This window comes from Melanerpes formicivorus, unplaced genomic scaffold, assembly GCF_026170545.1.
Source record: "Melanerpes formicivorus ecotype bairdi unplaced genomic scaffold, bMelFor1.0.p_v2 SCAF_3, whole genome shotgun sequence".
NCBI lineage: Eukaryota > Metazoa > Chordata > Aves > Piciformes > Picidae > Melanerpes > Melanerpes formicivorus.
The window spans coordinates 16,366,319-16,379,415 of record NW_027142355.1 but is presented as its reverse complement, the minus strand read 5'-3'; the positions used below and the strand labels follow the sequence as shown (position 1 = coordinate 16,379,415).

General features: G+C 41.4%; 1 protein-coding gene and 1 long non-coding RNA gene across 4 annotated transcripts in view; one reads left to right on the top strand and one right to left on the bottom strand.

Annotated features, from left to right (window-relative positions):
* The window catches only part of LOC137456398 (uncharacterized), a 47,692-nt gene extending 46,800 nt beyond the window's left edge, over positions 1–892 (bottom strand). For all 3 annotated transcript variants that reach the window (XR_010991025.1, XR_010991026.1, XR_010991027.1), the window contains exon 1: positions 584–892. This is a non-coding gene — a long non-coding RNA (uncharacterized lncRNA). The remainder of the gene's footprint in view (positions 1–583) is intronic.
* HGF (hepatocyte growth factor) overlaps positions 598–13,097 on the top strand; it is a 66,591-nt gene continuing 54,091 nt past the window's right edge. Inside the window, 1 exon segment of the mRNA XM_068167782.1 lies at positions 598–838. Coding sequence (XP_068023883.1) covers positions 763–838 — 76 coding nt within the window. The 5' untranslated portion in view covers positions 598–762.

The window sequence follows — 13,097 nt, the reverse complement described above, 5'->3', positions numbered from 1 at the left end:
TTGCCACAATTTTGGGGAAGTGGCATTTGTCAGATGGCCAAAGGGGGTGATGAAAAGGCCAAGCTAGTGTCCAGAGTCAGCCAGGAGCAGGTTGGAGGCAAGGTGTTTTCTTACTGGGAAGTTGGTCTTGCCTTTCCCCTTGCCAGAAGATGGGAGAGTCCTGCTGAAAGGGCTATGGACAAGGATGCTGTCTGGGGGTGGTACTCAGGGGCAGGTGGAGAAAAGGGGAGCTTGTGAAGGGAGATGTTTGCAGGGAGGGATAAGTTTGTTCTGGCTGCAGGAGAGAGGGCAAAGGTGTCTACATAGCCAGGAAGCGCTGGGGAGAAGCTCCACGGCTCTTCACAGCAGCAGACACCAGCCCCAGGGTGAGAGCTGAGGGGCTTGGCTGAGATGGGCTATACCTCTTGAGCCTCCAAGGGATAGAGAGAAGGAGGCAGGGGGAAGGAGAGAGGGGGGGAAGGATGGAGGGAGGGATGAGGCGGTGAGCCCTATCCTTGGGCTGGCTGTGGGGCGGGAGGGGAGGCAGATCCTGGGGAGGGGAGGAGAAGACACAGAGAGGGGATGTTGTTAAACAGTTTCTTACCGTAAGAGGGAGTTGGGACCCAGATTTTTCCAGTTAATCACACAACAAACTTAGATCATCGCAATAAAAAGCAGCTCGGCTCACTCTGCCTCCTCTAGTGACCGGTTGTGCACTGGGTCCTTCCGAGGAGCCGTCTCCTCTTCTCCTCCCCGCCAGCCGCCGGGGGAGCCGTCAACACCATGTGGGTCACCCAACTCCTGCCAGCCTTGCTGCTCCATCAGCTGCTGCTGCTTCCCATCACCATCCCTGTGGCAGGTTAGTTTTTCTATCACTTCGCTAGCGACCCCCTCCACTTCAAAGCTGCATCATTTTCCCTCTCCTTCGCTATGCCGTGGCGAGGGTGGGTGCTCGGGGCGGTGCACCGGCAGCACCCCCCACCCCTTCTCCCCCACCCCCCCCCACCCCCCCGCGCAGGTGGAGCAGGCGGGGAGACCCTGGCGCCTTCCAGCGCCTGTCATCTCCTACCTGCTCGGCGGGTCAGGCACCTCGCACGGCAGCCAGCAGCCGGGCGGGGGTTGAGGTGCGCCGGTGGCCGCCCAGGCGCCTGCTGCGCCCGGGGAGGGCTGCGGTGCGCAGCTTGCGGGGGCAGCGCGGCGGGTCGGGACGAGCCGCGCTCTGCCTGCGGCGGGGTGTACGCGGTCTGCGGGAAAACACGGCACTTTTTGGTGGTTTGCGGAGAGGTCGCTGCCTCCTGTCACCTCCTCCCCTGGTGAAGGTGAACTCGGGGCTTGCTCAGGACGGGGAGTCCTGGAGACACTGAGAGCTGGAGATGGAAATCTCATCGTTGCCCATAGGTGCTCCTGGATGTTATCAGGATACGAACATGTATCCCCCATTTCCAAGTGGAAGAGTTCATGTTAAATAACAGAAGTTGACAAGGAATACCCAAACACAAGATAGTACGTTGCTGAAGGTGAATGTGCTGCTGAAGTTCAGCAGCATGAACGTGCTGTTTCCAGACTGAAATATTTGTAATTTCATTAGACGTTCCCAATGCAATCCGGGAGATTGGAGGGGGGCCGGGGTGGGTAGGAACAAACAATAAGTAATCATGTGCTGGAAGCTCTTAAGCTGAATTTCTTTCCTGAAGTGTCCCCCTTGGACTGGATATCTGAAGAGTGAACTCTGATTCTATTGGCCCTCTTGGGGGACGTTTAAGGCCAAGAATAAAAAAAAAAAAAAAAAAAAAGTTTGCAAAGCTTTCTACAAACCTCTCCTTCCTTCCTTCCGGCAACATTGTGAGGGTCAGACCTTTGCACAGACAGAAACAAAAGACAGCCACAACTGAGGGAAAAATATGCCAGGGGCACACAGAGTAAGAGCAGGCACGTGCAGCATCCTGGGGCAAAGGATGAGGGCATCAGGCAATGTGTATGGCAAGTGATATTGATAGCTTACAAGACATGACTATGTTTTCTAGTTTAAAAAAAAAAAAATCTAAATAAGATTTTAAAGTGGAAATTTTTTTTGTCTGAGTAGACAAGTAAAGAAAAACAAACCAAAATGCAAACATCCCCTCTCCCCCCCCCCAAAAAAAAACAAAAAAAAACAAACAAACAACAAAGCAAAAAACCAAACACAAATAAGACTGGCAGCAGCACATGTAGTAAAACCTGTCATTTTTCCCCCACCCTGAGTGTGTTTCTGTAGGATGCTGATCATCTCACCAGAGTTCCTGTGCTTGTCTGCTCAGTTATGATATTGCCTTTGTGGGCATTCTTAGCAGGTGACACAGAGCTACAGCCATTATGCTACTACACTTTCTGAACTCCTTTTCCATGCACATTGCAATTTCTGTTGTATGGGCATGACATCTCTCTGGAAAGTGTAGACTAGAGCTGGTTAGGAATTTTCTCTGGATTTTTTTCTTCTCTGGAAAATGTTGGCCTATCAAAACTTTTCACAAAAATAATTCCTTTTAAACAAAACCTTTCTTTGTTGTGGTTGCCCCAAATCAAATGCAAGAGCAATTTGCTGCAGGAGACATTCACATTAGCTTGTGGTGTCTGCTGCTGAGAAACCCTCATTTGTGGCAGAAACCTGTCAATTGATGGACTAGTTTGGGGAAACAAACAAAACCCTCCAAAACCAAGCAGAATAAATCCCCCCCAACTTTATTCCATCCGCTAAAGATACAGAAATTAGTTTATATCCAAGTTCATAAGAAGCTAAGTCATGGTTACTTTCTTGATATTTAGGACATTTTTGGGGAATGAAAGTCCTTGCTCTCCCTCACTGTTGGCTCCCAGCACTGGCCTGTAGTTTACCCAAGCTCAATGAATATTTCATCTAGCTAATATTCCAACAGGAGAGATTGAGTGACAGCCTCCATACTGCCAGTATCAGCAGGCTGATGGATAGGGTTGTAACATAACCAATGGGAGTGGATGGTTCATCTTGATGTGGAGGAAAATTAGATTTCCAAAACTTCAGAATTTTTCACAGAGTAGAACTTGTTTTCTGGCCAACTTTCATAATGACAGTTTCTTGGCAACTCTCTCTTCCTTAACTTTCCTCCCTCTACCCCCTTAAAATTAATAAATCCTATTGTTTGCCATATGGGTAAGTAAGACAACTTTTACCACACATTGCCAATGTGCTTACCTTGTGTTTTTAAAACACGTGAGCTACAACAAAAGTTTATGGGCTTTCACAGAGTAGGCAAGGGAAAGTTCTGCCATTCCTTTCTGAAAATATTTGTTTTCTTTCTCAACATACATGATATCTTTGTATGGGATGTTGACATTTTTTAAACAGGATGTTTTTAAGAAAGATTAATATTTATCTACGTATTTATTTTTATACATAAAAACAATCTACGTGATGAAAACAACATTTAAAAATAGGGGGGGAAATGTATTTTTCTAATAAGTGGCTATACTTCTATTACTGTTTTGTCAAAGCTGATTTTAAATGCACCAAATGATGAATGTTATTTCTTCTGTGAACAGGACTTTTAAGTTTAGAACCTCATAACCTAAGGTCTGTGTGAAGACAATGTCCTGTGTTACTGAGGTTGCTGACTTATACATTTAGATTGTGTTAATGGGTAAGGTAAAAGGAGGGTGAAGAAAACACTAAGAAATTTTAATGACAGCAAGCTGTCCACACTATCATTTTCTGAGTTACTTTTTAATATATACAAGATAAGATGGTGATTGGTGAAAGATAAATATGCAGGTTCCTATAGGCTGTTTGCCTAGTCAGTATCAATATCTTCTAAGTCTGTCACTTGCACCAAGAAATTAATCTGTAACTAATAACTTTATCAGAGAGTTCTCTTCCTTGTTCAGATATTATTCAGTATTTTTAGACAATATCTTTTTAATAATGATAATCTAGTGAAACTAAAACTTTCTTTTTAATCAAAGCAAAAAAAATAGATTGATATAGGGCAGAAGAGTGAATACTAGAGAGTTATTTAAATTAAAGGTATTTTTTTTCTGTGAAGGTACTGTTGGCCAAGTGAGTTTATTCAATGTCTCAGGACTTGCTGTAGGCTGGATGATCTGAAGCTATTGCCAATTAATTAGAATAGAATAGAATAGAATAGAATAGAATAGAATAGAATAGAATAGAATAGAATAGAATAATTAGGATTGGAAGGGACCTCAAGGATCATCTACTTCCAACCCCCTTGAAATGGTCTGGGATACCTCACACTAGATCAAGTTGCCCAGAGCCACATCAAACCTGGCCTTAAAAACCTCCAGGGGTGGGGCTTCCACCACCTCCCTGGGCAACCCATGCCAGTGTCTCACCACCCTCATGGGGAAGAACTTCTTCCTAACATCCAATCTGAGCCTACCCATTTCTATTTTTGTTCCATTCTCCCTAGTCCTATCATCACCTGACACTCTGAAAAGTCCTTCACCAGCTGTCTTGTAGGCCCCCTTCAGATACTGGAAGGCCACAATATGGTCTTCTCAGAGCCTTCTCTTCTCCAGACTGAATAGCCCCAAGTCTCTCAGTCTGTCCTCATATGAGAGGTGATACAGCCCTCTAATCATCCTTGTGCCCCTTCTCTGGACATGCTCCAGCATATCCAGGTATTTCCTGCAATAGGGGCTCCAGAACTGGAGGCAGTACTCCAGGTGGGGTCTCACTAGAGCAGAGTAGAGGGGGAGAACCACCTTCCTCAACCTGCTGGCTGTGCTTCTCTTGATGCAGCCCAGGATCTGATTTGCTTTCTGGGTGACAAATGCACACTGGTGGCTCACGTTGAGCTTTTCATCCACCAGCACCCTTAGGTCCTCTTCTTCAGGGCTCCTCTCAAACCAGTTGTTCCCCAGACTGTATTGGTGCATGGGATTGCCCCGACCTAGCTGCAGAACCTTATACTTGGTCTTGTTAAACCTCATGAGGTTGCCATGGGCCCACCTCTCCAGCTTGTTGAGATCCCTCTGGGTGCCATCCCTTCCCTCCAGCATGTCTGCTGTACCACATAACTTGGTATTGTCAGCAAACCTGCTGAGGGTGCACTCAATGCCACTGTCCATGTTGCCAGCAAAGATGTTGAACAAGACTGTTCCTAGTACTGATCCCTGAGGGACCCCACTTGTCACTGGCTTGCACCTGGACATGGACCCATTGACCGCCACCTTTTGGGTGTGGCTGTCAAGCCAGTTCTTTATCCACTGAATGGTCCATCTATCGGATCCTTACTGCAACAGCTTGGAGACCAGGATGTCGTGCAGCACAGTTCCTATAAATTTCTATTGCTTAAAAAAAATATAAATATATATAATAAAATCCCATAGCCATAATCAATGCATGAATGTTGTGTATTCCTGTGGTCTGCATAGCTCAGTATAGTTAAAAAATTTAATATGATTTATACTTCTCCATCCCAGCTGTAGATAATCATTATACTATATACTGTCAACAAAGCGAAATGGTACTCTGCCAGTTGGAAGACTGTATTCCTTCTGTTTAATGGAATCCTTTTGGTGCTCAGTGCCAGGGGCTGCTTGTTTTGCTCTCACATGTAATGCAGCACTTACCCTGCTTAACAGATTTTCTATTAATGCCATTTTCATAAGCAACATAGCAGCAGAATATAGAGTTGAAAGACATGAGATTATAACGTTGCATAAAACTGGAAAAATTCTGTGCTGAAGTCAAGGAAAGGAAAGCTTCTTATTGGAGGAGCTCATCTGTCATTATTGTAATACTTCAGCTGAGGCTAGAGTTGGAAGGGAAATGTGCAGTCTCCCTTGGAGAGCATAATATCTCCCCTTTGGATCTTTATGCTGAACATTAGTTTGCCACTTAAGCATTTCAAACTTTTCCAAGGAGATTTGAAAGCATGATAACTGGGCCTCTTGATGGGTAAAAGCTTGATGTGGGGAGGAGAGAGTTGCCATGAACATTTTGCAATTACTTGTACTGGATGAGTATAGGAATTTCACTTTCTCCCTGTCAGCATTGAGGTGGGATTGAAGGACAGAGGCTAGAAGGCAGCATAGAGGTGAGAAAGGATTGATCACCACGCTTGCTTGGGAAGCATGAATAGTAGGAGAAATGGCATGATATGTGCAGTGTTTTTACCTTGTAGTGGGGAAATATGGCAACTACAAAGAACTAGAAACATTTGAGGACCTTCTTGCTGTTACCTTTTTTTTTTTTTTTTTTTGTAGGTATTTTTGTCAGTGCCCTTAGAGGATAGCAGAGCTTCTCCTGATGTGGTTAGTACCTACATGGAAAGCATCACTGCAGCAAAGCAGAGCTGGGAACATGCTCCAGATTAGTCAGATGTGTTGGCAAAATCTAGCTGCAAGAGTTTTCCATGGCTTGTAGGCCTCCACCCATGTCCTCTCTGATGAACCCAGCCATGCCTGGCAGTCCTCAGGAGTGCTGGCCCAGCCAGAGACTGGCTGCTCCCTCTGTCTCCACTCAGCTCCAGCTCTTCCTACACTTCTCAGTCTTGGCCAGTAGCACTACTTTTATGCACACAACATGCACCAAGGCTTACTTCACTCCTCCCAAGGGCAGTTTATTTGCCCTCAGCAGTCTGTCACTCTGTTTTGCTGAAATCCTTGCCCTGACTGCTTGGGTTTTCACTTTACCCCCTTCTCCTTACTTAACATCCTCAGTGGTGACTGAGGCCCCTATTGCAAAGTGTACAAGGTACTGGGTTTCTTGATGGAGACAACAAATGCTTGTTGTGATTGTGAAATGCAATGTGAAATGGTGAGGATCTAATTCTTGTGCAAAATCCATAAGAAGACAAATCTTAGAAGGGAAAATCCTCTCAGTAATTTAACCAGAGGTTAAATACTTACAGCAAGTCAGAGTATGAACTGCAGAACATTTGTTTCTGTCAATGAGTCTCAGCATCCTGCTAAGCAGATAACCTTCTCTTGGAAGAAAAAGAGCTGTCCTCTTGCATCTACCATGCAATTTTAGAATATACTATCAGTTATTAGCATTATCCTTCGTTTCTTGAGCTTTCATGCTGACAACAGGAGAGGGTTACAAAGGCAGGATTTAGCATAAACACAAAGTTGAGTTCCAAGTACATGGCAATATTTGAAGCTGCTAATAAGGTGTGTGTGTGAAAGAGAGTGGTAATATTCAATGTAAAGCCAAAAAGAAATATATTCTTGATTTCCTGAAACTGCTCAACAACTAAAGTGAAAGCCAATGTAAAAATAAGGAAAAAATTATCTCTAAGTTACACATGTATATTTCAAACTGTAGATTTTTTTCTTTTGCCCCATGATGACTCTTTTGCTAAGAAAATAAATTCCAGAAGTAATCATATCATCCTTCAGATACCTTTCTGAGAAACTGTTTAATTGTGACAAGTTAGAGTTGCTTCCTTGGACAGATGGTTTTATTTTGGTGAATTTCCATCTATACAGCTGACTGCAGTTTTTAGGAGTATGTTTGGTCAACTTCTTTCACACCAAATTATTGTCTTACATAAATAACCACAATAAACTTAATCTGGCATCTAAGCCTATTAAATTTAGAAAGTTATTTTCGCAGGCACATTTTAGAATTGTTTCAGTTTCTCACTAAGTTGGCCTTTCTTGCTTTTCTTCTTCGGAAAAGATTTTCATTATAGCCAAGAATCTGGACATTTCTGATACTGAAACAGGCATAAGGAGTCAAAGTAAATGAAAGTAAGTTAAAAGGAAATTAAAATGCTCAGCATTATTTCTTTTTGTCAAAGTGACTCTGCTAAGAATTGCTTTAAGAGAGAAAATTGTCTTGAATTTCTTCGTTTAAAAGGTACTTTCTAACTGTTCTCATAGATAACAATACTTTGATGAGCCTATTAATGATTTTAGTATCATGTTAACCTTTAACATATTTTCTTTTATTACTGTGACCGTACTGTTAACTTAAGCATGTGGTGTCTGAAACCACTTAGTAACATCTACTTTCACCATCTGGTCAAGTTTTGGCTTTGTGTTTTGATTATTTTTTTCCTTAGCAAACCCAGTATATTTATGCTGTCAAAGTGGGGCCTACATGAATATGAATTTAGTCTTGATGTTTTATTTCCTTTGAAAAGCATTGTCTTGAAAATACATCACTGAATTTAAATTATTCCTCGAACCATGTTTTCCAGACAAGTTAAACACCTCTTTGCATTTACATGCTGTTTTTCATCACAAGTATGCTGGGAACTGTTGTTTTGTTTCAAACCCTACTTACTGATTTTTCTCTTACATAAGCTTTACCAAATGCAATTTTATGCATTTAATTAAACATGCCTTACTTTTTATTTTCATAATAAATTATCACAATTTATACTGAGATAAGCATTCAGCTTTGATACCTTTTCCCAAAAAGTATTGTTTGACACTGTGATAATCCATGGTTCCACAGATATTTGCTTTGTATATTTTATTGAGATCTGAAGTTTGTTTCTTCTTTTTACATTCAGAAACATACTTATGAATGCATTTCCTTGGGAGTTACCATGCAGTTTTTGGCTTGTATGATGTTCCCTGATAATATGTTTGCTATGTTTGTTGTGTTGAACTGTACTTTCATAGAATCATAAAATGATTTGGGTTGAAAGGGACCTCCAAGGTCACCTAGTCCAACTTCCCTGCCTTCAGCAGGGACATCTTCCACTAGATCAGGTTGCTCAGAGACTTGTTCAGCCTCATATTGAATACATCCTGGTATCAAGTCCAACTACCATGGGCAACCAGAACTGGCTTGACAGCCGCACCCAAAGGGTGGCGGTCAATGGGTCCATGTCCAGGTGCAAGCCAGTGACAAGTGGGGTCCCTCAGGGATCAGTACTTGGACCAGTCTTGTTCAACATCTTTGCTGGCAACATGGACAGTGGCATTGAATGCACCCTCAGTAGGTTTGCTGACGACACCAAGTTATGTGGTACAGCAGACATGCTGGAGGGAAGGGATGGCATCCAGAGGGACCTCAACAAGCTGGAGAGGTGGGCCCATGACAACCTCATGAGGTTCAACAAGACCAAGTATAAGGTTCTGCAGCTGGGTCAGGAAATCCCATGCACCAATACAGTCTGGGGAACAACTGGTTTGAGAGGAGCCCTGAAGAAGAGGACCTAAGGGTGCTGGTGGATGAAAAGCTCAACGTGAGCCACCAGTGTGCATTTGTCGCCCAGAAAGCCAATCAGATCCTGGGCTGCATCAAGAGAAGCACAGCCAGCAGGTTGAGGAAGGTGGTTCTCCCCCTCTACTCTGCTCTAGTGAGACCCCACCTGGAGTACTGCCTCCAGTTCTGGAGCCCCTATTGCAGGAAATATCTGGATATATTTGAGCATGTCCAGAGAAGGCTGTATCACCTCTCATATGAGGACAGCCCTCCTATGAGGGCTATTCAGTCTGGAGAAGAGAAGGCTCTGAGAAGACCATATTGTGGCCTTCCAGTATCTGAAGGGGGCGAAAGACAGCTAGTGAGGGACTTTTCAGGGTGTCAGGTGATAATAGGACTAGGGAGAATGGAACAAAAATAGAAATGGGTAGGCTCAGATTGGATGTTAGGAAGAAGTTCTTCCCCATGAGGGTGGTGAGACACTGGCACAGGTTGCCCAGGGTGGTGGTGGAAGCCTCATACCTGGAGGTTTTTAAGGCCAGGCTGGATGTGGCTCTGGGCAACTTGATCTAATGTGAGGGGGGTTTGAAACTAGATGATCCCTGAAGACCCTTCCAACCCTAACAATTCTGTGATTCTATGCTAAAGAACTTGTTCCTGACATCCAATCTAAATCTCTTCTACTCTAATTTCAAACCATTGCCCCTCATCCTATCACTGAAGGCCTTTGTAAACAGTCTCTCTGCAGCCTTCTTTTAGGCCCCCTTCAGGTACTGGAAGGCTGCTATTAGGTCTCATGGAACTTTCTCTTCTCCAGGCTGAACAAGCCCATCTCCATCAGCCTGTCCTTGTAGCAGAGGTGTTTCAGCTCTCTGATCATTTTTGTGGCACTCCTCTGGATCTGCTCCATCAGATCCGTGTCCTTCCCGTGTTGAGGGGTCCATAGCTGGAGGCAGTACTCCAGGTGAGGTCTCACCAAAGCATTGCAAAGTGGCAGAATCACCTCTCTCAATCTGTTGAATGTTTATAAGGTTGAAGATTTTTAATTTTTTTTTTCATTTTTCTTGAAATTCTTTCATATGATGATAAATTTCTGATTTTTCACACCCTTCTTTCCAAGTTTTAAGTCATATGAATTACAGATTGTTTTGTTTTGGTTTCTTTTGGTTTTCCTACTTCATTGGGAAATCCAGTTTACTCTGCCTTGCAGTGATGATTGTTTGCAAAATTAATAGCTAACCTCATTTTGACATCCCTACCTGGTTATCAATTGTAAAACAAGCAATTCAATCTCTAATTAGTCCATCTCTTAAGTCCTCAAGGTCAAGTAACTTCATTTAAAACATGATGCAAAATACTAAACAGACATCTAAAATTTTGATTAATGCTAAAGAAAGGAATTATGCCTGTTTCATATTTCTGAAATACTTGTGTCAATCTACATGACCGTTTTTCTTCTCTGGAATATATTTGAATCTTCAGCTTCTCTGATCCTCCTACACAGTGTGGAGAAATTCCCTCTTTTTTTCATCCCATTGACATCTTTTTTTGTATTTCGTTGCTCTGTTTAGAAGGACTGCAGTTGATTCCTGCAGTTCTCTGACATCATCTACCATCTTGAGGGATTTAGGCATCTTTAATTTCTTTATTTCTTTTTTTTTTTTTTTTAATAATCCCAAAGATTTAGTTTAACTCAGACATCTGTCAAACAGAATGAACAGTGGTGCTGTTATGTGAATGTCCATGCTTTTTGTTTTTTTTTTTTTTTGAAAACTGAAAATTATAAAAGGTCTTTATTTTAATTCACATTATGAAGATCTGTATCCAATTTACATTAGTAACTGAAGGTAGAAAAAAATGCTTTTGAGTAGTCCAATTCTGAAGTTTGGCAAGTGTAAACAAATAGAATAAGGGAATAAAACACTTGATTTAAATATTAAACCTTTAATTTAAACATACTTTTCTTCTCTTTTGGAAAATTTGGTGTTGAATTTTTGTATCTTTGTTCTGTAAAAGAAAGTGGGATGCAAAATTTGAATGAGACAAAAGGAATGAGGCTTCACACACCACAAGACTTAACTATGTATTACTTTCAGAAAGGATTAGCTATTCCATGCACTACAGTGAAACTTGGAGGCCTTGGAAGCTGACATGATGAATACATTATAACTCCTGTTTAACAACAGTTTTGTAGGCTTTAACACAAGTCCATAAAAGCATATTTTTCTAGGGGAGACAGTCAGAATGCTCCACTTGTACTTTGTAAGACAGTAACTCTGAAGCATAAATACACATCTGTATCAGAAAAAAATGGACTGTTGGAGGAAGGAGAAAGGGATTACTAATGAGGTAAATAAAGTCAGATAATTTCATTGCACAGTTTTGCTGTAGACAATGCAAAAATAATGTTCTGATCTCATTATAAAGGACAAAGGTGATCTCTAGGCCTGTTGACATCCTGTATGCTATTTTTTCATTACCAAAACAATGGCATGTTGGCTGTATTAGTTTTCTACTACTAAAAGTTAATGCAAACCCAAATTCTTTCTGTGGTCAAACTAAAAAATGAGGATCTGGAACTGGATTTGCTTAGGTATTTGAACTCTCATTGGCCTGAAACTACAACTGAACTGAATTATCTTGACTCATTTCTTGAGTATAGTTTGATATCAGACCTATTGTTTTCTGCAAGGTGTTAATTTTTAATTGAGATGTAGAACATTATCAGGTAGTTTCAGGATTAAGTGATGTGGTACTGGGGAGCCCAAAGCCCTTTTTGATGCAGGGCACAGGCCAGAAAAAAAAAAAAAAAAATTACTTTGGTGCCATTTTCCCTTTAGCCCAATGATTATAAATTATCTGGAGAACAGGTGAGATCTGAATGTAAACATTTTTACTGAATCAATCTTATTTCTCATGTTAATTGAGAAGATGTCACCCTTTCTGATACTGAATACTGTGGCATCCATTACTCTCAGTATTTAGTGTTTTACTGATTCTATTTTGTATAAATATAATTACATTTGCAGTTAACTATGTTCTAGAATACAGGTATTACAACCTCCTAGTGAATTTTCTCACCAAAATGCAGTAGCATTGCAATTTACACTCTCTCTGATTACTAATTTAGTATGGACAGGAACTTCTCTGAGAAAAGGTGTTGCTGAAAATCTCGCTGCTAGAGACTGATAATTTGAGCAGTCTCAGTGAATGCTTCATATCTGAGAAAATTATACAGAGACCTCATATAAAAAATGTACTAAAGGAACCCACAGTTGAGTTTCTGTAGCTCCCTGGTAGATGACTTTAACTGTGAAGAACTTTTTTCTTCAGTAAGTATTTATTTTGTGAAAATAGTAAAGCTCCAGGAGAGAGACTGTGGAAATCCCAAATGAGATTGTGGAGTGCTTGTCTAATGCTACATCCTGCTAGAGCCGTTGTGGTAGTTCCCATTTCCTTGGACACTGGCTGAGCTCTTCTTTTTTCTGTTCAGACAAGGTTGCTATCATTTTATGAAACAGAAAGTGGAACCACTCTCGCCTTTGTGAGGAATGTCTTGAAGTTGACTGAAGAAATATTTTTAGTTAGTGATTGTTTCTGTTGAAGAAAAAAATGTTTATTCATACTTGACTAGATTCTTACATGATTGAGTCAGCTGCTATTATTTTCAAGTTTAGGTGGAATGTCAGACTTCCTTAGCAATATGATCTTCATCTAGAAGAAACATCAGATATGCTACACATACGAAAACCCCCCAACATTCTGGTTAATCAGAGTTTAGGAAACAGAAATGAATGGCAATTAGAAATTAGGACCATTAGTTAAAGCATATTTCATGATAACCTTTAATGTAGAATAATTCTGGGCCACTATTTGACTTAAGATTTTAATAACAAAGACACCTAATTTGAAGTTAAAAGCCTCAATTATTTTTATTAATGTGTTAGATTTGTAAAAGTAAATGTTTTGAGTT